We start from the raw sequence: 27,172 nt of genomic DNA, 5'->3' as shown, positions 1-27,172 counted from the left end.
CATCTGCCTAAGGTCATAGGATCAGCATTGCTGACAGATGGCCATCTAGCCTCCGCTCGAAAGCCTCCGGGGAAGGAGAGCTCGCCATCTCCCGAGGAAGCCCATAGAGGAACAGTTCCAACAGTTACAAATTTTTTCCTGATGTCTAGATGGAAACTCTTCTGATTTAATTTCAACCCGTTGCTTCTGGTCGGAACTTCTGGGGCAACAACAAAAAAAACCAACTCCGCGCTTCCGTCCGCCTTGACCCCAGAGCCAAGCGATTTCAACCAACGACCCTCAACATCAGAATCCCCCCCCCAGACTTTGAAGAGCTGGTCCCACTGGATCACCCGTTTTGTCGGAACAAATTTCAACTTGAAAAGTTTCTAATTTGATTTTGAACAGGTGTGCAACCGGTGCTTACCGCTTGGACGTTTGGTTGGTATCATCTTCTTTAGCATTAGGCTCGAGACCCCCCCCCCGCCCCCCGCGTCCCCCCGATCCCCGGCGCGCACCTCCACCTGGAAGCCCCCGCGCAAAGCCCGCTCACCTGGGTCACCAGCGCGGCAGCAGCCGAGCAAAGCCCCGGCGGAGCTCCATGGGCGCTGGAACGAAGCGGGGCGCGCAGGCGGCCGGGGCCGATCGGGCAGCCTCCGGGCTCCCGCCACGCAGCATCTGGAGAGGCCGGAACAAAGCGGTGGGGCCCGGGGGAGGGGAGGGGAGGGGAGGGGAAGGAGGAGGCGGCGAAGAGGCCCGCCCCGCCCCGCCGAGCACCTGCTCGACCCCCGGAGGGCGCCGAAACGCGCTCCCCCGCGGTGCCAAACGGTGCCAAACGCGGTGCCAAACGCGCTCTCCCCCGTGCGCCCTAGGCGCGTTGCAAAGCGCGCGGCGCCTCCGGCCGGCCGCCGCCGCTCCTCCTCGGCCTGGGCTCGGCCCGGGGAAAGGGAAGGGAAGGGAAGGGAAGCGCCAACAATGCCGCCCGCCGAGCTCCGGGGAGGGAGGCAGGAAGGGAAACCCGGGGGGGGGGGAGGCGCTGCGCCCAGGCCGGCCTCCTCCTCCTCCTCCTCTCCTCCTCCTCCGCCTGGAGCCCATTGGCCGAGGAGGAGGAGGAGGAGGAGGAGGGGGAGAGGGAGGCGGGCTGGGGTCGCGCGTGCTCTTTCCAAGCTGCGGAAGCAGTCTCGCCCCCGCCCCATGCGCCGATCACAAAGGCGGGCAGGGCTTATGCAGTTTAGACTTATCAATTACACTCTGTATTCTTACAAGAGATCATCGTTGGGGGTAAGATTGGGAACGCAGGTTATTATGGGCACGGATAAAAAAATGAAATGTCACATTTTCCCTTCCCCACCAAAGACGCAGAGTTTTCCTTCCCCACCAAAGACGCAGAGGAGCGAGTGGCGCGCGACAGAGGCGCGCGCAAGGGCCCGGCCCGCAAGTTCGGTTTTGGAAACAAGCGCGCGCGCGCGCGCCAGCAACTGAGGATGCAACGCGCTTCCTCGGGAGTGGCGGAAAAGAGGAAGACCCAGCAAGAGACGGCAGCAGGGAAAGGGGAAGACCCAACAAGAGATGGATGGACTCAATAAAGGAAGCCACGGCCTTCAATTTGCAAGACCTGAGCAAGGCTGGCAAAGATAGGGCATCTTGGAGGGCGTTGATTCATAGGGTCGCCGTGAGTCGGAGGCGACTTGACGGCACTTAACACACACACACACACACACACACACAGTAGAAAAGAGTCAAAAAGGGCAAGAGTCCAGTAGCGCCTTAAAGACTAACAAAAGACTAACAGTAGAAAAGAGCAAGAGTCCCATGAGCACATGATGCTGCCTGAATCAGACCCTTGGTCCATCAAGGTCACTCCTGTCTACTCAGACCTGCAGCGGCTCTCCAGGGTCTCAGGCAGGGGTCTGTCACGGGGAGGGGCCGTGGCTCAGTGGCAGAGCATCTGCTTGGCATGCAGAAGGTCCCAGGTTCAATCCCCGGCATCTCCAGTTAAAGGGACCGGGCAAGGAGGTGACGGGGAAGACCTCTGCCTGAGACTCTGGAGAGCCGCTGCCGGTCTGAGTAAATACTGTACTGACTTTGATGGACTCAGGGTCTGATTCAGTATAAGGCAGCTTCATGTGTTCACATCACCTACTTGCCTAGTCCCTTTAACTGGAGTTGTTGGGAATTGAACCTGGGACCTTCTGCATGCCAAGCAGATGCTCTGCCACTGAGCCATGGCCCCTCCCAGTAGCACCTTAAAAACTAACAATATTTATGGCAGGGTGTAATGTATTTAGTCTTTAAGGTGCTACTGGACTCTTGCTCTTTTCTACTATTAGTGACAGACTGACATGGCTACCCACCGGGATCTATTTCCTTGGGAATGGTTCCCTTCATGCAAAACAGGGTAAGCACTGGAGCCTTGACAGGTACCAGTAAGGAGAAAGCCACAAACGTTGATTCCCCCACCCCTTTCTTCTCCCCACTTCAGCATTGTAGTGCAAACTGCAAAGCTCCAAGCAGGTGCTTATGAAGCCCTGCCTGGGCCTCTGCTACTGATTTTTGCCCTGCCCACGCCAGTGTTTTTCTCAACTCTCCTGGAAATCCCGGAGTAATTTGCCACTTGCGGGGGTGGACTTCAGTGCTAGCCACAAAAGCAAAAATCACGCACCCTGCCGCAACACTTTTGAAAAGCCTACAAAAGCTGTGGACCAGCCAACCTGCCAGTCCACACCAACCAGCTAGCACATCCCCAGTCTGAAAAGCAGGCAGGGGAGAGAAGAAACAGATCCCCGTTCTCAGGTGATCTGCAAACACCTTCCTTACCTGTGGGCCTGGGGAGGATCCTACGGGAGTATTACAAAGGTCAGCCTGTCGCTTCCACGACTGTTTGTTTTGCCTGCATCTCGAAGGACGGATCAGCTGCTTTGCTCCGAACCACCTTCAGCTTTTTCAAGAACGGCGTATGTTTCGGGCACACCCCTCCAAAGGTGGGGGGAATGCATTTCACACAGGCCAGGAGGGAGCTCAGTGAATACGGGAAGCCCTATCTAACAACACTTCCTGCAGAGGTTGTATCAGGCATGGGCCAGAGTCACAAGCATAAGGGCTAGAAACCTGTTTTTTTTTTTTTAAATAGAAGCTGATATTCTTACAAAGGTAAAGGTCCCCTGTGCAAGCACCAGGTCATTCCTGACCCATGAGGTGACGTCACATCCCAACGTTTTCTAGGCAGACTTTTGTTTTACAGGGTGGTTTGCCAGGGCCTTCCCCAGTCATCTTTACCCCCAGAAAGCTGGGTATTCTTAGGACGTACAAATTTGTCAAGCTGTCAATTTTGGCATTGCACATCACTTCCCTACTAAGTATTTTCTGCCTTTCTTCCTCCCTCCTCCTCCACTTTCAGGTCGATATACACGGCTCATCATGTTCCTCTCTTTCAACAGTTCTAACTCTCAGACTCAGCTTTGAATTCTGCGCCCACACTGGTTTTTATAATATTCCACACTCCCTTCTCCCTCCCTGTGGTTTATTCGGTAATTTCTCCTGCGTTACCATGAACGGAATTCACTCCAAATCCCCGTTGGGGGTGGGGGGAGCCCTGCAAAAAACACCAATTTCTTCTGCTTTACCATGAACGGAATTCACTCCAAATCCCCATTGGGTGGCAGGGAGGGGGGTAGCCTTGCAAAATACCACAAATTTTCGTGCTTTACCATGAACGGAATTCACTCCAAATCCCCGTTTGGGGGGGAGCCTTGCAAAAAACACCAATTTCTTCTGCTTTACCATGAATGGAATTAACTCCAAATCCCCATGGGGGGGGGGGGCTTGCCAAAAAACACCACTAATTTCTCTCTCTAAATCTCCTTTGCACTCGTTCTTGCTACTAGATCTCCCCTTTCCTGGTTAAGCTAGAATCAGATTCTTGGCTGCTGCTCTGCTGTTTCCTCTTTTCTGGATGCCTTCCTTTGTTTCCTCGATGCCCAGCAAAGGGGCGGGGGCGGGGAAGGAAGCAAAATCTGGGGAGGGGGGGAAGAAGTTTGCATGAGAAGCCAGCAGCTGTGAGGGGCTCGGGGAGCAGGTGTGCCTGTGTGGGCCGATGGCCCCCCTCCTTCCCCAGCAGGGCCCCGCGCTCATTACTAAGGGGGCAAAGGCTACGCGGGAAGGGCCTGCGAACGGGATGGCAGCCACAGGAGAGCGGCTTTGTGCACCCTCGCGGAGGGATTATCCGGCCCCCTTGGAAACCCCGGCACAAATGCAGATGCCAGCTCCCTTCCCCAGTGGGGGAGACTCGCTCCATTTAACTTGATTGAAGGGAATTTGCAGCCGGGTCAAAGATCCTGCAGCGGGGTGGGGGAGCCAGGCAGGCGTGCCTTTTTGTCTACAGGGACGGCGGCAGTGCTCTTCCCCCTCCCAGCCCTGAAAGTGGACAATGGTGGGAGGCCTGCCCAGGGGCCTGCCCCTCCCCCACAAAAAACATGCAGATTTCCAAGATACCTCCTTAAACTTTGGGGTTTTAATCCCGGAATGGGGATGCAAAAGGAGCTTTGAATGCATGGGAGGGGGGGAGGATGACACGGAGGGGTCGCGAGCACACGTTTTGCAAGCCGAAGGTCTGGGGTTCGAGTCCCAACATTCCTCTCTCAAGAGGGCTGTGGACAGTAGACAGTACTAGGCAAGGAGGCAGCAGCTACAGGCCCATATGCAAAATGGGCATCAACAGTTATGCAATAAGGTAACAGTAAATCAAGTAATTCCATTGCATCATTTTTTCCTTTCCAGTATAGAATAAATGAAGGCTGCTTTGAAGAGGATCGACAAAAACGCACAAAAGCACCGTGTTCAGAAGTATAGTGAAGGCATCGTAATTTTGATGCCCTCTTGGCTTCAACCTTGAAACCAACATAGTCAGTTTGCCATTCAATGCTGCCAGTAGAAGGATTATAGACATGCCGTTCTTTTACCGTAGTTGGGGCCGGTTGGAGAGGAGCAGACAGGAGTTGGGACTTCCCCCCACCCCCTGAAAAGTTCACAACCTTTCTCGACTCATCCCAGATTTTACCACTTATTCCCCACGGGAGGTCAATCCTGTATTAACTCCCGCGAGGTTTCATTTCTTTACCTATCTCACAACACTCTTATGAAATCTCCCAGAGGATCTTTCTGATGGTTCTGGTTTGGGTGGAGGGGACAAAAAAGGAGTGGGAACTTGTAAATGTCTGGCATGGCAACCACAAGCTTGCTATTTGGTTCTCTTGAGAGCCAGCGTGGTGTAGAGGTTAAGATCGGTGGTTTGGAGTGGTGGAGTCTGAGCTGGAGAACCGGGTTCGATTCCCCATTCCTCCACATGAGCGGTGGTCAGAGATAATGGGCTCCTTGCCATACCTTGGCGAGAATAATAATTCTCTTTCCAGCTTGTGTTCTCAGGAGCTAATTCTGGAATGCCACATTTGAGGCCAGCGTGCTATTCTCAGCTTGCGGTTTGAGGCCTCCTTTGCCTCCAGAACCCAGCAGACAGCAGGAAGTGTTGGTAGAGATGATGGGGCTGGGGGTAATTGGGAGAAAGGAGAGACAACCATCGGTGTAGGGTAAAACGAAAGCTCCCGGCCATTTCAGGACCAGATTAACTGTAGAATAAAGTCTGGAATCTCACCCCCGCCCCCCACAGTCCTGATTTCCCCCCTCCCATTTTAGAGACTCCAAGGCCTGGCATCTTTTTTTTCTTTGCCATCAAGTCACAGCTGACTTATGGCAACCCCATATGGTTTTCAAAGCAAGAAACAGTTCCGAGACAGTTTGCCATCGCCTGCCTCCGCGCCCAACCTCCAGGTGGTGGCAGGAGATTTCCCGCTATTACAACTGAACTCCAGGCAAAAGAGATCAGTTCACCAGGAGAAAATGGCTGCTTTGGCAACTGGACTCTATGGCATTGAAGTCCCTCCCCTCCTAAACCCCACCCTCCTCAGGCTCCACCCCCAAAATGTCCAGGCATTTCCCATCCCGGAGCTGGCAGCCCTAATGAGAACCCTGTGAGATAGGTGAGCTTGAGAGAGAGTGTGATTGGGAATACCGTATTTTTCTGTGTATAAGACGACGTTTTTTTCTTTAAAAATTTGCCCCAAAATTGGGGGTCGTCTTATACATGGAAGCCGGCCATTGCTGCCAGCCGCACCCGTCAGCTGATGGGTGGGGGTGGGGAAAGAGAGCAAGCGGCCAAAGAGTCCTGTTGCCCTGACCGGCCAGCATCCACCGTTCAAACCGGTCTCCGCCAGCCTGGTCGGGTGGGCAGTGACCGGTTTGAACGCTGGACGCGGGCCGTCCAGGGTGACAGGACTCTTTCGCCCCCCATGTATAAGACGACTCCTATTTTTTTCTTAATTTTGGGTTCCATGGGGTGTCTTATACATGGGGGCGTCTTATACACGGAAAAATACAGTAGGTCTCCCAAGATCATAGCCCAACCACCTTCCAACCACTTTTTTTTTGCCGCCAAGACTTATCTGACTTATGGCGACCCCTGGTGCGGTTTTCAGGGCAAGAGATGTTCAGAGGTGGTTTGTCATTGCCTGCTTCTGCGTCATGCCCCTGGTATTCCTTGGAGGGCTCCCAAATACTTGCCAGGGTCGACCCCTCTTAGCTTCTGACGAGATCACAGTAGCCTGGGCTATCCCAGTCAAGGCTGCCGTCCTTTTACACCAGCACAGTGTAATGTAATGTTGCCTAGTTAGGCTCAATGCACTTGCAATACAGGCATTAATGGGAAGAAGAAGAGTTGGTTTTTATATCCTGCTTTTTTCTCCTATCTTAACGAGTCTCAAAGCGGCTCACCATCGCCTTTCCTTCCCCCCACCCAAAACAGACACCTTGTGAGGTAGGTGGGGCCGAGAGAGTTCAGAGAGAACAGTGACCGGCCCAAGGTCACCCAGCAGGCTTCGTGTAGAGGAGTGGGGAATAGCACCCAGTTCTCCAGATTAGAGTCCTCCGCTCTTAACCATTACACCACGGTGGCTAAAAGGGCGGATGGCCATCAGGCAACCCAACAGGCCTCCCCCTGCTCTCCCTTGAAGAAGCCCCTTACCGTTGGCTGGGGTCCCGGTGCACTCAGAGGTTTGCGCTTCGAGAGGAGCCGATGGCGGCATTGTGGTGGTCTGGAGCAGGTGAGGCGGCTGCGTTGCCTGGGACTCCGCCGAGGACTTCTCACCGGTGAAGGCGTCTTTCCTGGAATTGTCCTGGGGCTGCAGCAGAGAAAGGAAGCCAAAGAAGCGTGTGTTAAAAAGGGAGGGAAGGGTCTTCAGCAGAGGTCCATGCGAGCCCCTGCCGAGCCCCCAACTGGAGTTGCCAGGGTTTGAACCTGGAAACGTCCGTGCGCCAGGAGCACACGCTCTACTCAGCCACAATCTGGACTCATGCGGCCATCTGGTTCACTGTGAAGATGCGCCTTTCTGCAAATTCTGGAAGCTAGCTAGGCTCAGGTGTGTGCTTGTAACTGGAGACACTCCTCTAAGGAGAGGCTTTCTCTCATCTTACAAGGGACAGATTTAACACAAAAAAAAGAGAAGAGGAGGAGTTGGTTTTTCTATGCCGACTTTCTCTACCACTTAAGGGAGAATCAAACCGGCTTACAATCACCTTCCCCTCCCCACAACAGACACCCTGTGCGGTAGGTGGGGCTGAGAGAGAGTGACTAGCCCAAGATCACCCAGCTGGCTTCGTGTGGAGAAGTGGGGAAACAAACCCAGTTCACCAGATTAGCCTCCGCCGCTCATGTGGAGACGTGGGGAAACAAGCCCGCTTCTCCAGATCAGAGTCCACCACTCCAAACCACCGCTCTCAACCACTCCACCACGCTGGCTCAAAAGTAGGTAGGCAGTACAGGTAGGTCGGCAGTCACCGTTCACTACCCATCTCAGCTCTGCCCCACTCACCGTCCCCGCAGGGGGCTGCAGCTGCAGAATGACCGCCGAGGCGTGCTGGAATTTGCGCTGGGCCGGGTGGTTCAGGCAGCTGGTGGGGCGGCCAGGCGGACTGCCCTCTGCCCTCTGCTGCCCCGCTGCCGGGGTGAGGGAGGGGTGCGCGGAGTGTTGGGGCATCTGGTTGCTGCCGGGCTTGTGTTGGCCGGAGGCATGGCACTGCGGCTGGTGAGCGAGCGGAGGCTGGCTTTGTGGGTGGGCTTGGGCCTGCAAGCCAGGTGACGAGCCGAGGCCTGGAGCCGGCATGGCCTGGAGCTGGGGCGGGTGCAGCTGAGGCCGGGGCTGGAGCTGCTGCTGCTGGATCACGAACTGGTGCTGCATCGGCTTCTGCTGGACGAGCTGGTGGGCCTGCAGCGGAGAGTAGGCTGGCAGGGAGGAAGCACACGGGAGACGAGGCTGAGCACCATCTAGGAAGGATTTTCTTTTTTACGTTTATTTTTATATAGGGATAGAATACATGGAGCCCTGACCTGGATGGCCCAGGCTAGCCTGATCTCGTCAGATCTCAGAAGCTAAGCAGGGTCAGCCCTGGTTAGTATTTGGATGGGAGACCACCAAGGAAGACCAGGGTTGCTGTGCAGAGGAAGGCACTGGCAAACCACCTCTGTTAGTCTCTTGCCATGAAAACCCCAAAAAGGGGTCGCCATAAGTCAGCTGCGACTTGACGGCACTTTACACACAGAATACATAGAATATACAAGAATATATAGAGATATACAAGAATATATAGTAGCCCCCTGGCGCAGAGGGGTAAGCTGCAGTACTGCAGTCCAAGCTTTGCTCACGACCTGAGTTCGATCCCGACGGAAGTCGGTTTCAGGTAGCCGGCTCAAGGTTGACTCAGCTTTCCATCCTTCCGAGGTCAGTAAAATGAGGACCCAGCTTGCTGGGGTTAAAGGGAAGATGACTTTGGAAGGCACTGACAAACCACCCCGTAAACAAAGTCTGCCTAGTAAACGTCGGGATGTGACATCACCCCATGGGTCAGGAATGACCCGGGGCTTGCACAGGGGACCTTTACTTTTGCAAGAATATATAGAATATACAAGACTATATAGAGATAGAATACATAGAAGAGATGGATTGACTCAATAAAGGAAGCCGCAGCCCTCAGTTTGCAAGATCTGAGCAAGGCTGTTAACGATAGGACATTTTGGAGGACGTTGATTCATAGGGTCGCCATGAGTCGGAAGCGACTTGACGGCACTTAACACACACACAGAATACATAGAATCATGGAGTTGGAAGGGGCCACACGGGCCATCTAGTCCAACCCCCTGCTCAATGAAGGATCAGCCCACAGCATCTCTGACAAGTGTTTGTCCAGCCGCTGCTTGAAGATTGCCAGAGAGGGGGGACTCACCACCTCCCGAGGTAGCCGATTCCACTGCTGAACAACCCTTTCTGTAAAAAAATTTTTTTTCTAATGTCCCGCCAGTACCTTTCTGCCCGTAATTTAAACCCATTATTGCAAGTCCTGTCCTCTGCTGCCAACCACACATTTAAATGTGTGGATTTAAAAAACAACACCTCAGCCGCCTGGATTCAATCATTTTTTGTTAAAACCAATATTCATCATTAACTGCTTTATAAGAACATAAAAAAACCCATGCCGGATCAGACCAACGTCCATCAAGTCTAGCAGTCTGTTCACATAGTGGCCAACCAGGTGCCTCTAGGAAGCCCCCAAACAAGACAGCAGCATTATCCTGCCTGTGATAGAGGCATGATAGAGGTCTATAAAATTATGCATGGTTTGGAGAGTGGACAGGGAGAAGCTTTTCTCCCTCTCTCATAATACTAGAACGTGGGGTCATCTGCTGAAGGTAGAGGGAGAGAGATTCAAAACTGATAAAAGGAAGTATTTCTTCACACAGCGCATCATTAAATTGTGGAACTCCCTGCCCCAGGATGTGGTGACGACTGCCAACTTGGAAGGCTTTAAGTGGGTGGTGGGCATGTTCATGGAGGAGAGGAGTATTCAAGGCTAGTAGTTAAAATGGAACTAGTCACGATGCATACTTACTCTCTCCAGGACCAGAGAAGCATGCTTATTATCTTAGGTGGTGTGGAACACAGGCAGGATGGTGCTGCTGCAGTCGTCTTGTTTGGGGGCTTCCTGGAGGCCCCTGGTTGGCCACTGTATGAACAGACTGCTGGACTCGATGGGTCTTGGTCTGATCCAGCAGGGCTTTTTCTTATGTTCTTAAGTATAGAAGGGCGAGCACCCAGTTTGATCAAATACTCGCCCGCTGCTGTTCTGCTGGGCTCCGGCCTTCATTGGCCAGCTGTCTGCCACCCCTGGAGCTAGCCCAGCTTCTGAAGATCTGGTTGGCACCCCGTGGGCTTGCAGCGCTATTGGACGAGGGCAAGACCCTTACCTGGGGCAATGAGCGGGTGAGTTGTGACGGGCGTCACTGTCCGGGTGCCAGCGTTCCCCCGTCCATCCGGGCCGCCGGCTGCCCCATTGCCGCCACCTCCGCCGCCCCCTTCTCCTTTCCGAAGGTGTTCCTGCGCATGCTCGGACATGCCCCCCTTGGTGCCAGGGGCCAGCCCCGCAGCCTTGCCCTGAGAGGCTGAAGAAGCAGAAGGGTTGCCATTGTTGTTTGGGGCGGGCTTCATGGCCAAAGTAGGGAGCTGCTGGCCCGGCGAGGGAGTCAACCCTTGGGTCACCGTCTGCTGGCTGCGCAGAGCCGAATTCTGTACCTGCAACAGGAGCACAGAGCAAAAAGAAAAGAAACCAGTGACGTGCTGTCCCTGCAATGCAAACTCCCCCAAGGCCGGTCCTGACCCCGTCCTAACCAAGGGCTACCGCTGTGGCCTGCCTCAACGGAGACTCTGCCCCCCAAATCAGCGTGGTACACTGCAGTGGCTTTTGAAGGGCGTTCAGGGATTCTTTGCTAGGAAGAACAGTAAGAGAAAGAACATTGCAGAGGAAGGTAGGCAGGTAGCCACAGGGAAAGAGACACCCCACAACAGACACCCTGTGCGTTAGGTGAGGCTGAGAGAACTCGAAGAGAGCTGTGACTAGCCCAAGGTCACCCAGCTGGCTTCGTGTGTAGGAGTGGGGAAACCAACCCGGTTCTCCAGATTAGAGTCCGCCACTCATGTGGAGGAGTGGGGAATCAAACCCAGTTCTCCAGATTTAGCCCTGTTCCTTCTGCCTCTTCCGGGCAGGCGTGTCCTCTCAATAAGCTAGCCCAAACCTCCACCACGCTCTTGCCCCACCCCCAAGAGCACGGGCTAACTCCTTTCCCGCACCCCACCCGCCTTCCAGTTGCCTCCCCGGATCTTACCTGAGCGGTGGTGGTGGATGGCTGAGTGGTAGGGGTGGCGCCCTCCGGCTGCACCGCAGCGACCGTGGCTGTGGGCGTGAAGATGAGCTGGGGGGACAAAGGAACAGCACGGCCTAGGCTCCTAGCTACTTGCACAAGGTTGCTCTGCTGAGCCTGGAAATCACAGGAAACGGGGTTGCCCTTATACGTCACCCGTTGCTGTTCCAGCAGAGACGACTGTAACACGAGAACCCGGGGTGACGGGGACGAGAGGGAGAGGCCGGGGTCTAGACTCCCCCCTGGGTGAAAGGAGGCACAGTGCAAGAAGGACAACCCTTGACGCTTGGGATCCTCTTTCCCGGGAAAGCTCCAAAGCCTGAGCATCTTCTCGAAGCCCCCTGAGATGTTTTTATGCCAATGGGCTTTGAGTGGCCAAGGATCAAGAAGAACCATTAGCACACCTGCACCAAAGGCTTGGAACGGGGGGAAGCTAATGCATGGAACAGTTTCGATGTGGTGTTTGTGCAATAAAAAAAAACCACGCGGAGCTGATCAAGTGTGTGGCGGAAAGAGGCGTCAAGTCGCAGCCAGCTTATGGAAACCCATAGGGTTTCCAAGGCAAGAGACAAACAGAGGTGGTTTGATACTGCCCGCCAGGAATCATAGAATCATAGAGTTAGAAGGGACCACCGGGGTTATCTAGTCCTACCCCCTGCACAATGCCGGAATTTCACAACTACCTCCCCCACACACACCCAGTGACCCCTAGTCCATGCCCAGAAGATGGCCAAGATGCCCTCCCTCTCATGAACTGCCTCTCATGAACTGCCTAAGGTCATAGAATCAGAATTGCTGACAGATGGCCATCTAGTCTCTGCTTAAAAACCTCCAGGGAAGGAGAGCTTACCACCTCCCGAGGAAGCCTGTTCCACTGAGGAACCGCTCTAACTGTTAGAAAAGTCTCGCTAATGTCTAGACGGAAACTCTTTTGATTTAATTTCAACCCTTTGGTTCTGGTCCGACCTTCTGGGGCAAACAACTCAGCACCATCCACTATATGACAGCCCTTCAAGTACTTGAAGATGCACTGACCCTGCTTAGCTTCCGAAATCGGGCCAGCCTGAGTCATCATAGGCTAAATTCCGTAGCAGTTATTTATCTAAAAGTTACAAGAAAACAGACCTGCCTTCTGTTTAGCTAGACTGAATGCAAACCCCTCTATGGTTATGCAAGGCAGAATTTTGAACAGACCATACCCAGACAGGACCTGTCCTTGCTCTTCTGGCTCTATTGATTCACTAGCTCATGCCCTCTTAAAATTCCGCTTTTATGAAGAACTTAGATCACGTTATATCTTTCCCCTTTTAACATATAAATCTAATGCCTCTGTGTCTGACATAATGCATTTTTTATTAAGTGAAAGGGATCCCAAGGCTACATTGTCAGTGGCAAGTTTTATTTCAGCTTTTATCCCTCAAACATTAGATTTATGCTGCTCAAGGTCAATGGATCAAGGAGCTTCTAAGGGATAATGGAAAGAAAAGAAACCTCTGTATAAATAACAACAAGACTATAGTCAATGAAACTGATGAAGTGAGCTTTTGACTCATAAAAGCTTAAGCGGTGCCACCGCTCAGAAGGGCACTGCCAAGTTTCTTACCATCTGCGCACGCAGGTACATCTGGGCCTGGCTAGCAGTCAGGGCGGGGTTGCTTGCGTTGCCCAACAGGACAGCTTGCTGGGCGATGCCAGAGGCTGCAGCTGCGGAGTTCACGCTCTGAGCCCGGTTAATAAGCTGGGCAGCAGCTGGAGAAGTGGCCAGGTTTATCTGGGGAGATAGGGAGACAGATTGGGAAACCCAGGTAGTAAAGGGGCTGCATGAGAAGGCAGGTGCTGCCTGCCCCACATTGAGCGTCCAACGGAAAGCACGGGCTGTGCCCCCCCCCCAGCTTAGGCTCAGAAGCCGCCATGATAACACACTGCTATAGTGATTCAGAGATGTGCAATGCCCCCAACTGCAGGGCGAGGACATAGAATCATAGAGGTGGAAGGGACCACCAGGGTCATCTAATCCAACCCCCGGCACAACACAGGAAATTCACAACTACTTCTCCCCCACACCACCAGTGACCCCTACCCCATGCCCAGAGGATGGCCAAAACAAAAGAAAAAAACCCTCCAGGATCCCTGACCAATTTGGCCTGGAGGAAATATTTATTTATTTTTCATACTTCTAGCCCGCCCTCCCCCAGCCAGGCGGGGCTCAGGTCGGGTAACATTAAAATTTTACAATATAACAATGAAAGCATATGTTTTGCAATTCTATACTGGCCATTGGCTGTAACAACAATAAACATATAAAACCATTCCTCAATTTTTAAAAAGATGGTCGCCATATATATAAAGTGCCCACTGCAGCAAGTGATGCCAACCCCAGAACAAAGTAGCTCAAAACAGGGTCAGCTATCCACCCCAATAAGTTGATCATAGACTAAAAAAGCGGGGTGGGGAATAGGGAGGCCAGCATTGATCTCACCTGCAGCTTTCCTCAACTGTAGGCCTGACAGAATAGCTCTGTCTTATAGGGCCTGTCTTACAGGCCCTGTTTCCTGACCCCAAAGTGGCGATCGATTGGCATTACCTTGGGCATGCAAGAAAGGGCCGCGAGAGCCAAACACTGATGCAACCCTTCCTGTCCTCCCTCTCACGATCTGCCTAAGGTCATCGAATCGGCATAGTGGATTCTTACAAAATACACCATTAAGGTTTGTTGTGCCCAGCACGCGAGGTCTTACCGTGGGCTGCTGGGGCGGCGTCTGCGCGGAGCCATTGCTGCTAGAGGAGCCATTCTGCCTGTTGGCTGCCAGGCTGGCCTGGAATCAAAAATGAGAAGGAAGCGGATTAAAAGCAAGCTCGCCAGGAAAGGAGAAGGGGAACCTGGTTCCGGGGGCACTGTTTCAGTGGCGGGTTCCTGGCAAGTTCCAAAAAGATGGCCTCTTGGGTATATTCAAGGACAGCCAAACAGGATTTTTCTGCTTTCTACTTCCTAAAGCCTTTCTCATAAGAACATAAGAAAAGCCCTGCTGGATCAGACCAAGGCCCATCAGGTCCAGCAGTCTGTTCACACGGTGGCCAACCAGGTGCCTCTAGGAAGCCCCCAAACAGGACGACTGCAACAGCATTATCCTGCCTGTGTTCCACAGCACCTAATATATTCGGCATGCTCCTCTGATTCTGGAGAGAACAGGTATGCATCATGACCAGTATCCATTTTTACTAGTAGCCATGAATAGCCCTCTCCTCCAAGAACATGCCCACTCCCCTCTTAAAGCCTTCCAAGTTGGCAGCAGTGGCCACATCCTGGGGCAGGGAGTTCCACAAATACTTCCTTTTGTCTGTTTTGAATCTCTCACCCTCCAGCTTCAGTAGATGACCCCGCAGTCTGGTATTATGAGAGAGGGAGAGAAGCTGCTCCCTGTCCACTCTCTCCAAACCATGCGTAATTTTATAGACCTCTATCACGTCTCCCCTTAACCACCTTCTTTCCAAGCTCCTTCTTTCCCTTCTCCATGCCAGGCCCCTGCCCCCTTCCCCAGACGTACCTGCTGGACAGCAGCCAGGCTCTGGAGCTGGGTGCTGCTGAGGTGCTGCTGCTGCAGGGCGGCTGTCTGGAGCATCAGGTGCTGCTGCTGGGCGGCGTACATTTGCTGGAGGTACTGGGCCGCCGTGTTGGGCTGCCGATGCAAGGCCTGCTGGATCACCTGCGAGGGAGGCAAGGGAAACCGCATTTAGGGAAGCAGGGCCATCTCCTGGCAGCCCCAGGAGCTTCAGGGGCCAGGCGAGAGGAGGAAATGAAATCACGCGACGCACTAAGGTCACTTCCAGGTGAAGACCAGGCCATGGCGTAGGCCCATCAGACAATGGTCTGGACTTCCCCCAACACACTATGGTCATGTGTGTGTGTTAAGTGCCGTCAAGTCACCTCCAACTCATGGCAATCCTATGAATCAATGATCTCCAAAATGTCCTATTGTTAACAGCCTTGCTCAGGTCTTGTAAATGAAGGGCTTTCTTTATAGAATCCATCCATCCAGCCCGGATAACCTACAAGAACCATCCATCTCACGTTGGGTCTTCCTCTTTCCCAGCTACCTTCAACTTTCCCTAGCATTATTGTCTTTTCAAGCGCCTCCTGTCTTCTCATAATGTGATTAAATAGCCTCAGTTTAGTCATTTCAGCTTCTAGGGACAGTTCAGGCTTTGGTTTGATCTAGAACCCATTTATTTGTCTTTTTGGGGGTCCGCGGTATCTATAACCCTCTTCTCCAACACCACATTTCAAAGGAATCTACTTTCTTCCTTGTCCAGCTTCCTTGTCCAGCTTGTCAGTTTTCTTCATTGTCCAGCTTGCACGCCCATACATATATGTATGGTGAAGGCCAGGTACCTCTATGTCATGACCATGACATAGGCACATCAGACACTGACTTCCACCAAGGTCAGACCATAGAGTTTGGGGGTAATTCCAGAGTGTCACCTGGCACTCTGACATCACGTTCCCAGTTTTCACCTGGAAGCAACGTTGGCATTTCCACTCCACTCCCCCGGCTCCACAATTCTCCTGCCGGACCTCAGTGCAAAAGTGGATGGGAAGGCCCATCTGTCGGGAGGTACCCTGGCCCAGGAATCTTTGCTGTTAGTTTCAAATATTGTTATCAGTCATATCTTATCGTGTTTTGAAATTCCGCTTATGGACTGACTTGAATAGTTGTATTGTACTTGACATCTGCCTGGAGTCCCAGTGAGAAATGTGAACAAATAAATACAATATGAAATTTAAAAAAAAATGGTATGCCTGGAAAACCAGCAGGTCAGCCAGAACTAACTAACAAACCCCAATACCAAGAGGAACCCTTTGGAGGACTTGCAGGGGGCCTCAACACCCCCCCCCCCCATGGACGTTTATTTCCTTCATTTATAGTCAGCCTAGAGATTCAAGAAGGACAACACAATTAAAAACTAAACAAAAACAGTGTCACATGTACTATCAACAATTATTATTATTATTTAGATTTTTAGCCCACCCTTTCCCGAGTAAGGTCATGCTCAGGGCGGCGTACATCAATTAAAATACAATATCTCGATAATACATATCATTATGCAATAAAACTGGAATACAAATGAAGCTGCCTTCTACTGAATTAGACCCTCGGACCATCAAAGTCAGTATTGTCTACTCAGATCAGCAGTGGCTCTCTGGGGTCTCAGGCAGGGGTCTTTCCCATCACCTACTTGCCCAGTCCCTTTAACTGGAGATGCCGGGGATTGAACCTGGGACCTTCTGCATGCCAAGCAGATGCTCTACCTCTGAGCGACAGCCCCTCCCCTAAATACAAGATTAGATCCCTTAGCTACTCAGTCTTTTCTGTCTTCTCAAGTCTCTACTTAGGGTTACGTACTCTGGTTTTCAAAATTCCTGGAGATTTGGGGGCAGAACCTGGGAAGGGGGGAGTTTGGGGAGGTGATGGAGCTCAGTAGGAATTTGATGCCATGAAGTCCAACCTCTAGATCTACTCTTTTCTCTGGGGGAACTGATCACTAGTCTGGAGGTCAGTTGTCATATCAGGATGACTCCAGGCCCCACAGGGAGGTTGGCAACCCCATCTCTACTCGTCCTCCCCTCTCCTCCAGAATGTAGGGTTGTGATGGGGCAGGCAGAAGGCAAAGACAGATTTTTTAAAGCTACCCTTTTCAAAATCTCCAGAGAAGGAGTTTGCTCCAGTACCAACACAGCTTCTGACTAGGGTTGCCAGCTCCAGGTTGGGAAATACCTGGTGATTTTGGGGGCGGAGCCTGAGAAGGGCAGGTTTTGGGGAGGGGAGGGGAGGGACTTCAATGCCATAGAGTCCAATTGCCAAAGCAGCCATTTTCTCTAGGTGAACTGATCGCTATCGGCTGGAGATCAGTTGTAATTGCAGGAGATCTCCAGCCACCACCTGGAGGTTACTCCAAATCTAACACAGATCAACCATACAAAGTATAGCTAAACAACAGACTGTGGGGGTTACCGCACTTTGTATTCCCAGCGATGTATTAAAAGTTTGAAAATGTTATAAAAAACATCGCTTTAAAAGGGTTTTTGGATGCAACGGCTAATAAATGGTTGGAAGACATCTTCACAGCTAAAGGGGCCAAACAAAGTGCGAACAGTATTTTTTATAACGTTTTCAAACTGTTAATACGTTGGTGAGAATACATAGAAAGTGCGAACAGTATTTTTTATAACATTTTCAAACTCTTAATACATCGCTGGGAATACAAGTGCGGTAACCCACTGTATTATACAATAACATTGACAAACACATATAAAAAGTCCTATTTCTTAAGCATAAAGACACAAAGTCACAATATTCCAAGGTTTCCAAAATTCACTATCCTAAAGACAGACAAAAAGTCCAACAGATTTTAATTTTCCCCTCTTTGTATCTTGGTACCCCCCCCCCCCCACTTGCCTCTTAGGATCTTTCTGCCCCCACAAGGAAAGAATGCAGGACTCTCCGATTTAATTCATCAAAGAGGGGGGGAGGACATTTGAAATCACATCTTTTAAATCCAAGAACTTTCCATTATTATTTAGATCCTGCCTGAGGTACAGGGTAATTAATTGCTGCAAATGCTAAATACATACAGATTTAAAAGTGAATAGAGGCTTTATGTAACAAACAAACAAAAACCCACAAATGGGGGCCCACCCAGGGGAAGAGCATCTGTCCCTGCAAATCTGCTTAATCCCAGGGAATTTCCGGGAGCAAGAAGCCACAAATGGAAGCATCATCTGAAAACAGAAAACAAAGGCCAGTACCTGACTACTTACTGGGGGTGGGGGGACGGCTTTACATTTTCATTCACATGCCTCCCTTTCTGGCTTCCCCCTATTGAAATCCGCATACCTGCTCAGCTTTTCACACAGGATGCTTTACAAGACAGGGCCTTAAGGCTTTTGGGGTTTTTTTTAAAAAAAGGAATCCCGCCTGATGAAGAGTTCTGCATAGCTCAAATGTTTGCACATTCTCTTGTCCTGGTTGCTCCTATTAAAAGGAAGGGAGAAGTAAGAAAATTGTGCTCTGCTGATGCAAACGGGAGATATTTTGGGTGGAATCCAAACGAGGGTCTCTTCTTATGTTTAAAGAAGAGGAGCCGAAAATAAACACTAGAAGGTAATTCTCCTTTCCTGCATCTCTTTCTGCTTTAGGTCTGCCCGTTCTCTTTATTAAAGAACTGCCCTGCCCCTTCCAACACACAAAAAACCACCCTGTTCTCAACCAGAAGAACGGCTAAGGCAGCTACAGGTCCGATCATTCCTCTCTACAAGATGGAAGGTAAATGTCCAGGGCTCTTCGATTGATACTCATAATTATGGTATTGAGCTAACTGCAGAGATCCAGGAAACATTAAGCATGAACTAGCAGTAAAAGATCACTCCGACAAAGCAGGGGGCAACTTGCCAGTCCCTGATCCACCCACCCACCCCCCCACAATATAAATGCTGGGCTGTGTGACAACTGATGGAGAGTCCTTTCTTTACAAAGGAAAGCAAGCCTTGCGTACATTCATAAGAGAGTCATCTGTTCAGTTTTAAATCGTTTGCAATCCATTTAAAGGAAGGAAGGAAAGCGGTGGGGATCAAAATGGATTCAGACTTCTTAAATCTTTTTTTTTAATGTAATTTTTCCCACCCATCCTGGCTTACCGTGGAGAAACCCTAGCTTTCTCTAGGCTATGGGAGGAAGATTAGGAAAAGGGTTGAATGCAAACACAGTCATGAGCAAACCATTTTGTCCCTTTGGAAAACCAGGTTTGGGTAATTCAGTTCTAGGAAAGGGCTACCGTACCATGCGTGAAAGCACCATGTAATCAGCATTCAAAGACGTTTACCATATGGTGGAAAGCAGGGGGAAGGGGGCAGAATTTCTACTCCCCCCCCCCACCACAGTAATCTTTACAGAGCAGGAGCATCTTTACAGAGCAGGAGCCTAATTATAAGCATTAAAATCAGAGGTATACTTCTTTTTTAAAACATTCACATTTAAAGAGTCTAGAAGAATCACCTTTCTCCAGAGAAGCCCACATTCTGTATCTAAATGAGTCGTCACTGTTCTGAGCAAGATCAGAGCAGTAATTCTCACAGCTAGCTGCCTCCAAGGTCACCAAACTGGAAGGAGGCATAGCCTGACTCATGCAGAGAAGCAATGGCCACCCTCCTCTGTGGATGGGTGCTTTGGAGCCACGGGAGGCTAAATTACTGATTTTTTCCCCCTTACAAGATACTAGAAGTGTCTCACGGTACACATTTCGGGAATCACTGCCCTATTTGAACAGGGTTGCCAACCTCCAGGTACTAGCTGGAGATCTCCTGCTGTTACAACTGATCTCCAGTTGATAGAGCTGGAGGAAATGGCCGCTTTGGCAATTGGACTCTATGGCACTGAAGTCCCTCCCCTCCCTAAACCCCGCCCTCCTCAGGCCCCTCAGTAGTTGTGAATTTCTTGCATTGTGCAGGGGGGTTGATCCTATGAAATGCCAACTACATTTCCCCCCCAGAGGGCTAGCCGTGTTATTCTAGCGCAGCAAAACAAATGCTTTCGCTCCACTCTTGCTGCTCTGTAAATTTCCAAAAAGCTACATTTGCATAAACAAACTACGGTCCAGCTTTTCAACAGGCCTGGGATTAGAGCTTAAAACAGCAGGCCAAAGCTCAAAAGGGGCTGATGTTTTCCAAGAAACACAATAGGCGCTGTGCAAAATCAAAACCAGGATCCTTCCCCCCCCCCCCCATAACAACACACACAGCAATGATGGATCTATTCAACGAGCCAAAACCCATTTTAAAAAAGATTGGGAAACAAACAGCAAAGGAAGGAGAGGAGGCCGACAGAGAAAGTCCCTGTGTAACACATCCCCGAGTATCACTCGCTCCCCAAAGGGAGGGCAGGCCAGAGGTTAACTGGCGGCAGCAAGGTCAGGACTCTTGACTCCTGGAGGAATTTTCAAGCTGCTCGCCAGACAACCAACTGGCCATCAATCATTCTCCATGCATCCCTCTTGCACTCCGCCGGCATTCTCTTATACCCAGGGGAGCCAAGAGCCCTTGGGGAAGACCCTCTCCAACGTCGCTAGCCTGGGGGCCCAAACAGCAGCCCCCTTGGAAATATTCCCTCAAATGTACACATGAAAGTGAGGGGCATGACCCACAAGGCGTGCCCCGAGGATGCACCATTCAGATCACACCAGCCAAGCAAGAGGGCACAGCATCTTGCAGCTCAGCAGCGTGGCACAGTGGTTAAGAGTGGCAGACTAACCTGGAGATCCGGGTTTGATTCCCCACTCCTCCACATGCGCTTGGGTCGTCCTGCTTTCTTCCCCACATCACTTTCTTCCCCACATCACTGTTCTGTGATTGCTTACGTTTCCTAAAGCCACATGTGTGCCAGCCAGTTCCTCCAGACATGCCACAGTGCCCTGTTACGCTATTTTTGCCTAGAGCTGTTTCTGGCCCCAGTCCTCATCTGATGGAGACTTACTCCATCTGAACACCACGTGCCCCTGGTCTGGCATTTGACTATTTCGCGCATGCCCCCTGATTGGAAAGTGGCAAAGCTGATCAGCGATACACGCAGGGATGCAACAGGCAGCCTCCTCCAAAAACCGGAAATCCTGCTGTATTCTCTGCCCCAGGAATGAGTCAACAACCAAATTACCTTTTTTAACTGTGGCCAATTAAGATGATACCTCCAAGAGGCATCGTGTTCTCTCCGGAAAAAAACTAGTTTTTCCTAAAATCACCCATGGGGGACGGGAAGAAAGCATGGTCCACTCACAAATAAAAGCAGAGACCCCAACCCCCCAGGATGCTGAATTCTGAACCCACATTTACAGTGCATTGCAAAATACACACGTGCTCATCCTGTAAAGAACTGCTTACCAAAACATTAAATGTCCGAAAATAAATCAAGCATGAATGGGACTTTTGTCTTTCAGCCCAAATAACCACAGGGCAAGCGGGGGCATAAAATTTCTTATCTCCTACTTCCCTTCAAGGAATGGCCCTGCCCAGCCTCGGGAGAGACAGAAAACACGGCGGCAGAAACAACCTGGGTCTTCGGCACTCAAATTGCACTCCATGTTCCTCCAGCCCAGAAGCCATTACCATGTCCCCTGTGTGATCAAAGCAAAGGGACCTTAGCAACGTGATCTCCCTCCTCCACAAAGAAGGAGTAATCAGCTAGATTTCACACAGTCTCCTGAATGCCTAAGCGAGCACACACACCCCTAGTAACAGACAGTAGTCATTCGGCAGGGCAAGGTCCATCCCAGGACTCCAACCTGGGGAACTTGCACGCACGCTCCAAATCCTATTGACCCCAGACCAGATGGATGCAGGACCCCTCAATTTGCTGCAGATCTCCATCCCCAACTTTCCCAGGGGCAGGGGCCTCTCCTGCCAGAGAGCGTCAGAGTTCACAGAGGAAACGAGGATACTTACGCAAGGTGGCCGAGACCCAAGATGTCCAAGCCTTTGCGAAAACTCAAACCCCCAGAACAGTCAAAGGAGAGATTCAGGCCAAAGAGTGATACCCGAGACCGGCAAAGGCTCAGCGTTCGAGAGTGCCACCGTCTACAGCCCTCCCGTCCCGCAGAGAAGCAAACCTCTCTCTGCCTACAAAACTCGCAGCGTCCTTTATCAGGCTGCTGCAAGGACAACAAATCCCCCCCCCGGCACCCCGCCCCCCACTTCCCATCTGTTTATGCACACAAAAAAGCCCAGCCCCAAATGCCTCCTCCCAACTCTCCGATCCCCCCACTTGCCAGAGGTGGTCTCCAGGCGCGCCTCCGCCTCTCCCAAAAGCTGCACGCAGAGCCAGCAGGACAAAGGAACGACCTTTGACCTCCCCGTCTCTGACACTGGCAAAAGGGGGGGGTGAGAGGAGGTTCCTGGGTCCGGGCTTCCGTTCGGCATCTCCCAACCGGTTTGGCAGCGGCTGCTACATTCCATCAGGAGAATCTGGATAAGTGGTGACTTCCCTAGACCCTTCTAGGGACCCCTCTTTCCTCCCCCCAAAAAAATAAATTAACCACAATTAAAGTTGCTAACTCTTTTCTTTTTGCAAGGAACTTTTCCAGTTTCACAGCCAACAATGTGATTTTGCAAAAACATACCGTATCAGCTGACATCATGAGACCTAACTCGCAAAAGCTTATGCCGGAATCCACTTTGCAAGACTTTGAAAAGGCGCTGCTGTTTCCCTTCGCAGCCATGGCCTAACACGGCTGCTCTTTTGGAATTAATGCCCATCTTCTGCGGCAGACCGCTTCCAAGTTCAGCAGGCAAACGGAGGCCACGCTCCGGACGTCACACTTGTGACCACACAGGCAAAAACCGTAGTAGTGACAGTGCTAAGGGCGAGATTGGGCCCTTCAACACTAGCGCAGTTCAGAGCATCACACGCCTACGATCGTACCCATTTTATTTTGTTTACTTTTCCTCCTGCAACTTCTATCGCAGAAGCACATTAGACATTGCCCCGCTTTAAAAAAATAAAACCTGTTGAGGCATGCACACTAGCAAGTGTGCGCAATGAAGTCCGCGTGGCACTGCAGAGCCAATGAGGGAATGATGCTTTTTAAATGCTTGCGCGCACACTCACCACATTCCTTGTTTCAAAGGGACCCTTCGCCCCGTGTGCAATGCACACGCACACACTTGAGCACATAGAAGTGAATGGATTTTTACAAAACAGAAGTGGAACACCTAGAAGAGGGGAGCATTTCAGAATAGGCATCTTACTTACTTGCGCGACTGTTCATTCAACCAACGTCCTGAACAGGAAACACAACCAAAACACTAATGGGGCTTAGAGGTCCGATCAGCTATTGCTACTAGCAAATACTTTGCAACCTGCAAAATCATTTGCTGCTCTTTGTCACTTAGCCACCGCAAAATGACTACGCAGAAACAAAATGCTTTCCAATCAAGGAAATATCAACTCATTTCTAACATTTACAAACCAAGAGCATTTAAGAACAGTATGATCAATAGTATCAATTTTCTCTAATCCACAGGCACGTAATCGATCCTAGAATGATATACCAAAGTAACTTCCAAAGTACCAGCATGAAAGACCTTCTGTATCTAGGTACCGTCAAAGTCCAATAAATACTCTAGGCCAGTGGTTCCCAAACTGTGCTCCACGGAGCACTTGGCACTCCACAAAACATCTCCTAGTGCTCCATGAAGAGATTGGAAAGAAAAATACTACTGTCGTTCAGTTTAGTATATAGGTGCTAGTGAAAATTAGTGCTCCGTGATGAATTTCTCTCCTGAAAAATGCTCCAGGACTTAAAAAGTTTGGGAACTGCTGATCAAGGATCTTAGGCAGTTCATGAGAGGGAGGGCATCTTGGCCATCTTCTGGTCATGGAGTAGGGGTCACTGGGTGTGGGGGGGGGGGGAGGTAGTTGTGAATTTCCCCACACACACACCCAGTGCCCCCTACTCCATGCCCAGAAGATGGCCAAAGTGTCCTTCCTCTCAGGATCTGCCTAAGGTCATAGAATCAGCATTGCTGACAGATGGCCATCTAGCCTCTGCTTAAAAACCTCCAGGGAAGGAGAGCTCACCACCTCCCGAGGAAGCCTGTTCCACTGAGAAACCCTTCTGTTAGAAAATTCTTCCTAATGTCTAGACGGAAACTCTTTTGATTTAATTTTAACCCGTTGATTCTGGTCCGACCTTCTGGGGCCACAGGAAACAACTCGGCACCCTCCTCTATATGACAGCCCTTCAAGTACTTGAAGATGGTTATCATATCCCCTCTCAGTCTTCTCCTCTTCAGGCTAAACATACCCAGCTTCTTCAACCTTTCCTCATAGGACTTGGTCTCCAGACCCCTCACCATCTTTGTTGCCCTCCTCTGGACACGTTTCAGCTTGTCTACATCCTTCTTAAATTGTAGTGCCCAAAACTGAACGCAATACTCTAGGTGAGGTCTAACCAGAGCAGAGTAAAGCGATACCATCACTTCACGCAATCTGGACACTATACTTCTGTTGATGCAGCCCAAGATCACAATGGTGTGCAGTCATTTGAAAAGGAGCACTTTTATTTTGCAACACAGAAAGCAGCCCTTAGTCCGAGAACTAAGACCAAGACATCTTTCAGAAAGGACACCTAACAGCTTTTGCTTTGACTGAGCATTTCCTGAACTTCTGACAGGATACAATATCTTCTGAGTACACACAACGACATGCAGAGGCAGCAGACGGCCTAACCCTAACCCTAACCCATCAAGGGTAAATAATTTTCATAATTTTATTATTCACTTGTGATCAGACCTTCAGTTACTCCCAATGCCAAACCACGACAGGAGAATCTACTGTCTGAGGAGGCTGCTTGTTACAACTCTGCATGAAACATTGTTCCTTCCAACCAGGAGCCACTCTCAGAACAGTAACTCACGTAGAGAGAGAAGTTCGTCTAAAGGAGGGATTTTTAAAATTTATATTACTTCACTTATATGCCACATTTCTCCCCAAAGGGGACCCAAAGTAGATTGCAGCATTCTCCCCTCTGCATTTTATTCTCACAACAACCCTGTGAGAGAGAGAGTCTAAGAGAGAGTCACTAGACTAAGAGAGAGTCACTGGCCCATGGTCACCCAGCAAGCTTCCACGGCAGTGTAGAAATTCAAACCTGGTCTCCCAGATCCTTGTCCAACATAACCACTACACCACGCTGTCTCTTTCCCAAACTTCCAATGGCTGTTAAGTGTGTGTGTGTTAAGTGCCATCACATCGCTTCCGACTCATGGCAACCCTATGAGTCAATGTCCACCAAAACGTTGTATCTTTAACAGCCTTGCTCTGGTCTTGCAAACTGAGGGCCATGGCTTCCTTTATAGGGTCAATTCATCTCTTGTTGGGTCTTCCTCTTTTCCTGCTGCCTTCAACTTTTCCAAGCATGATTGTCTTTTCCAGTGACTCTTGTCTTCTCATAATGTGTCCAAAGTACGACAGCCTCAATTTAGTCATTTTAGCTTCTAGGGTCAGTTCAGGCATCCTTTATAGATGGCTGAGATAGCAAACGCCTAAAACACTTGACTTTATTTCCCGCCTGTTTCAAATCACTGCCAAGGCATATGATATAACTGCGCTCTGAAAACCACTAGAGGGTGCTGCATCCTCACGTATTCATGAGTCCATAATGGGATCCCGGGAGACCATAAAGGATCCAGAAAATCTCAAAATTGTGTACCATTTTCTCCACCCACCGCAGGGTCCTCCTCTCACTCACCCCGTAGCTGCCACAATAAAAGTGGAGGCAGCAGCGTGATTCGGTCCTGACTAACCGAACAAAGCGTGAGCTGGATAAAATAAGTACCGCTTTAAAAAATAATAAATTTTACTGGGAATTCTTTGGTAGTGGGAAACTCTTTGAGAAAAACAATTCTCTCAGAAGTAAAAAAGAAAGGACATTCTGAGGTAAAAGTGTGGACAGAATGGCTACCCCAAAAAAAGGCACAAGGAGACATAAGCGTGCACCCTAACCCAGAAATTCTTAATACAGGGCATATTGATCCCCCCCCCCTCAGAGGATCAACAAACTTTGGGGACATTCAGAATTCAAAGGGATACCTGGGAGGCATCCCCTTTTCAGCAGCTGTTGTCCCCATCAGAGGAGAACTGGTTTGAAACTGTTCCCGGCACCCCGAGGATAAAATCCCGGGCCCAGGATGCCTTACAGCAAGCCAAAGCACTGGACCGCCAACTCCAGCTGGCGAGAACTCTGCAAGATCCTCCAGAGAGAGGCCTTTTCCATATCTGCCCCTTCAGTTCCTTTCAGCTAGAGATGTCGGGGACTGGACCCCACACCTTCCACATGCAAAGCAACGCTCAGCAAGGAAGCTACGGACCTTAGATATGAAGATGAGAAGAAGAATTGGTTGGGGAATTGTGGAGGGGCTGTGGTTCAGCGGTAGAGCATCTGCTTGGCATGCAGAAGGTCCCAGGTTCAATCCTCGGCATCTCCTGTTAAAGGGACTGGGCAAGGAGGTGATGTGGAAGACCTCTACCTGAGACTCTGGAGAGCTGCTGCCATGGTCCATCAAAGTCAGTATTGTCTACTCAGACCGGCAGTGGCTCTCCAGGGTCTCAGGCAGAGGTCTTTCACATCACCTCCTTGCCTAGTCCCTTTAAGTGAAGATGCCAGTTATCGAACCTGGGACCTTCTGCATGCCAAGAAGATTCTCTACCACAGAGCCATGGCCCCTCCCCCAAAGATCAATAATTGACAATTCAGTAATACAGCAGCTATCCTACAGTGATTTAAATATTCAGAGCATTTCACCTACATTAGCAGAGTACACTTCACAACAGTCCTGCAAGGTAGGTACAGTTGCCCACTCCGGATTGGGAAATGCCTGGACGTTTGGGGCGTGAAGCCTGAGGAGGGCGGGGTTTGGGGAGGGACTTTATGTAGCAGAGCGATTCCTAACATCGGTCCCCCATCTGCCTCTCGAGGACGCCCCACGGGAAACAGCGGAACCCGGGCTCTTCCTGCACTCACCTGGACGGTCTGGCGATCGGGGATCCCGCTGTACACGGAGATCTGAGGGCCGGTCTGGCGCCCATTGCTGGTTGTGGTGGTCGTCGTCGTCATGGCACCCGCGCCGCTGGAAGGAGTGGCTTGCAGCTGATCGTTATCCATGGTACCCACCCAGGGCACTGAAGAAGCCAGGAATGAATGAGGAAGGTGGTAATAGTGGGCGGGGCTTCAGCTGCCAGGAGACAAAAGCAAAAGGCATACAGGTATTACAGCAGCGCAGACCACTGTTCAGTTTCAATGCAATTATGATATATTAATTAAATACAAGAATGCATGCTACAAATTACTGGCAAT

General features: G+C 50.7%; 1 protein-coding gene across 1 annotated transcript in view; it reads right to left on the bottom strand.

The window, feature by feature from the left end:
- The window catches only part of PHC2 (polyhomeotic homolog 2), a 47,971-nt gene extending 21,022 nt beyond the window's left edge, over window positions 1-26,949 (bottom strand). The window contains exons 1-9 of the mRNA XM_056865560.1: window positions 26,840-26,949; window positions 14,821-14,979; window positions 14,014-14,091; window positions 12,879-13,046; window positions 11,240-11,392; window positions 10,325-10,649; window positions 7,899-8,308; window positions 7,052-7,208; window positions 533-657 (exon numbers count right to left, since the gene is read on the bottom strand). Coding sequence (XP_056721538.1) covers window positions 533-657; window positions 7,052-7,208; window positions 7,899-8,308; window positions 10,325-10,649; window positions 11,240-11,392; window positions 12,879-13,046; window positions 14,014-14,091; window positions 14,821-14,979; window positions 26,840-26,932 — 1,668 coding nt within the window. The 5' untranslated portion in view covers window positions 26,933-26,949. The remainder of the gene's footprint in view (window positions 1-532; window positions 658-7,051; window positions 7,209-7,898; window positions 8,309-10,324; window positions 10,650-11,239; window positions 11,393-12,878; window positions 13,047-14,013; window positions 14,092-14,820; window positions 14,980-26,839) is intronic.
- Between the last annotated feature and the right edge of the window lie 223 nt (window positions 26,950-27,172).

Source organism: Euleptes europaea, chromosome 19 (genome assembly GCF_029931775.1).
Source record: "Euleptes europaea isolate rEulEur1 chromosome 19, rEulEur1.hap1, whole genome shotgun sequence".
In the NCBI taxonomy this organism is placed as follows: Eukaryota; Metazoa; Chordata; class Lepidosauria; order Squamata; family Sphaerodactylidae; genus Euleptes; species Euleptes europaea.
Note: the sequence above shows the minus strand (reverse complement) of the source record. Positions and strands in the feature narration are given on the sequence as shown.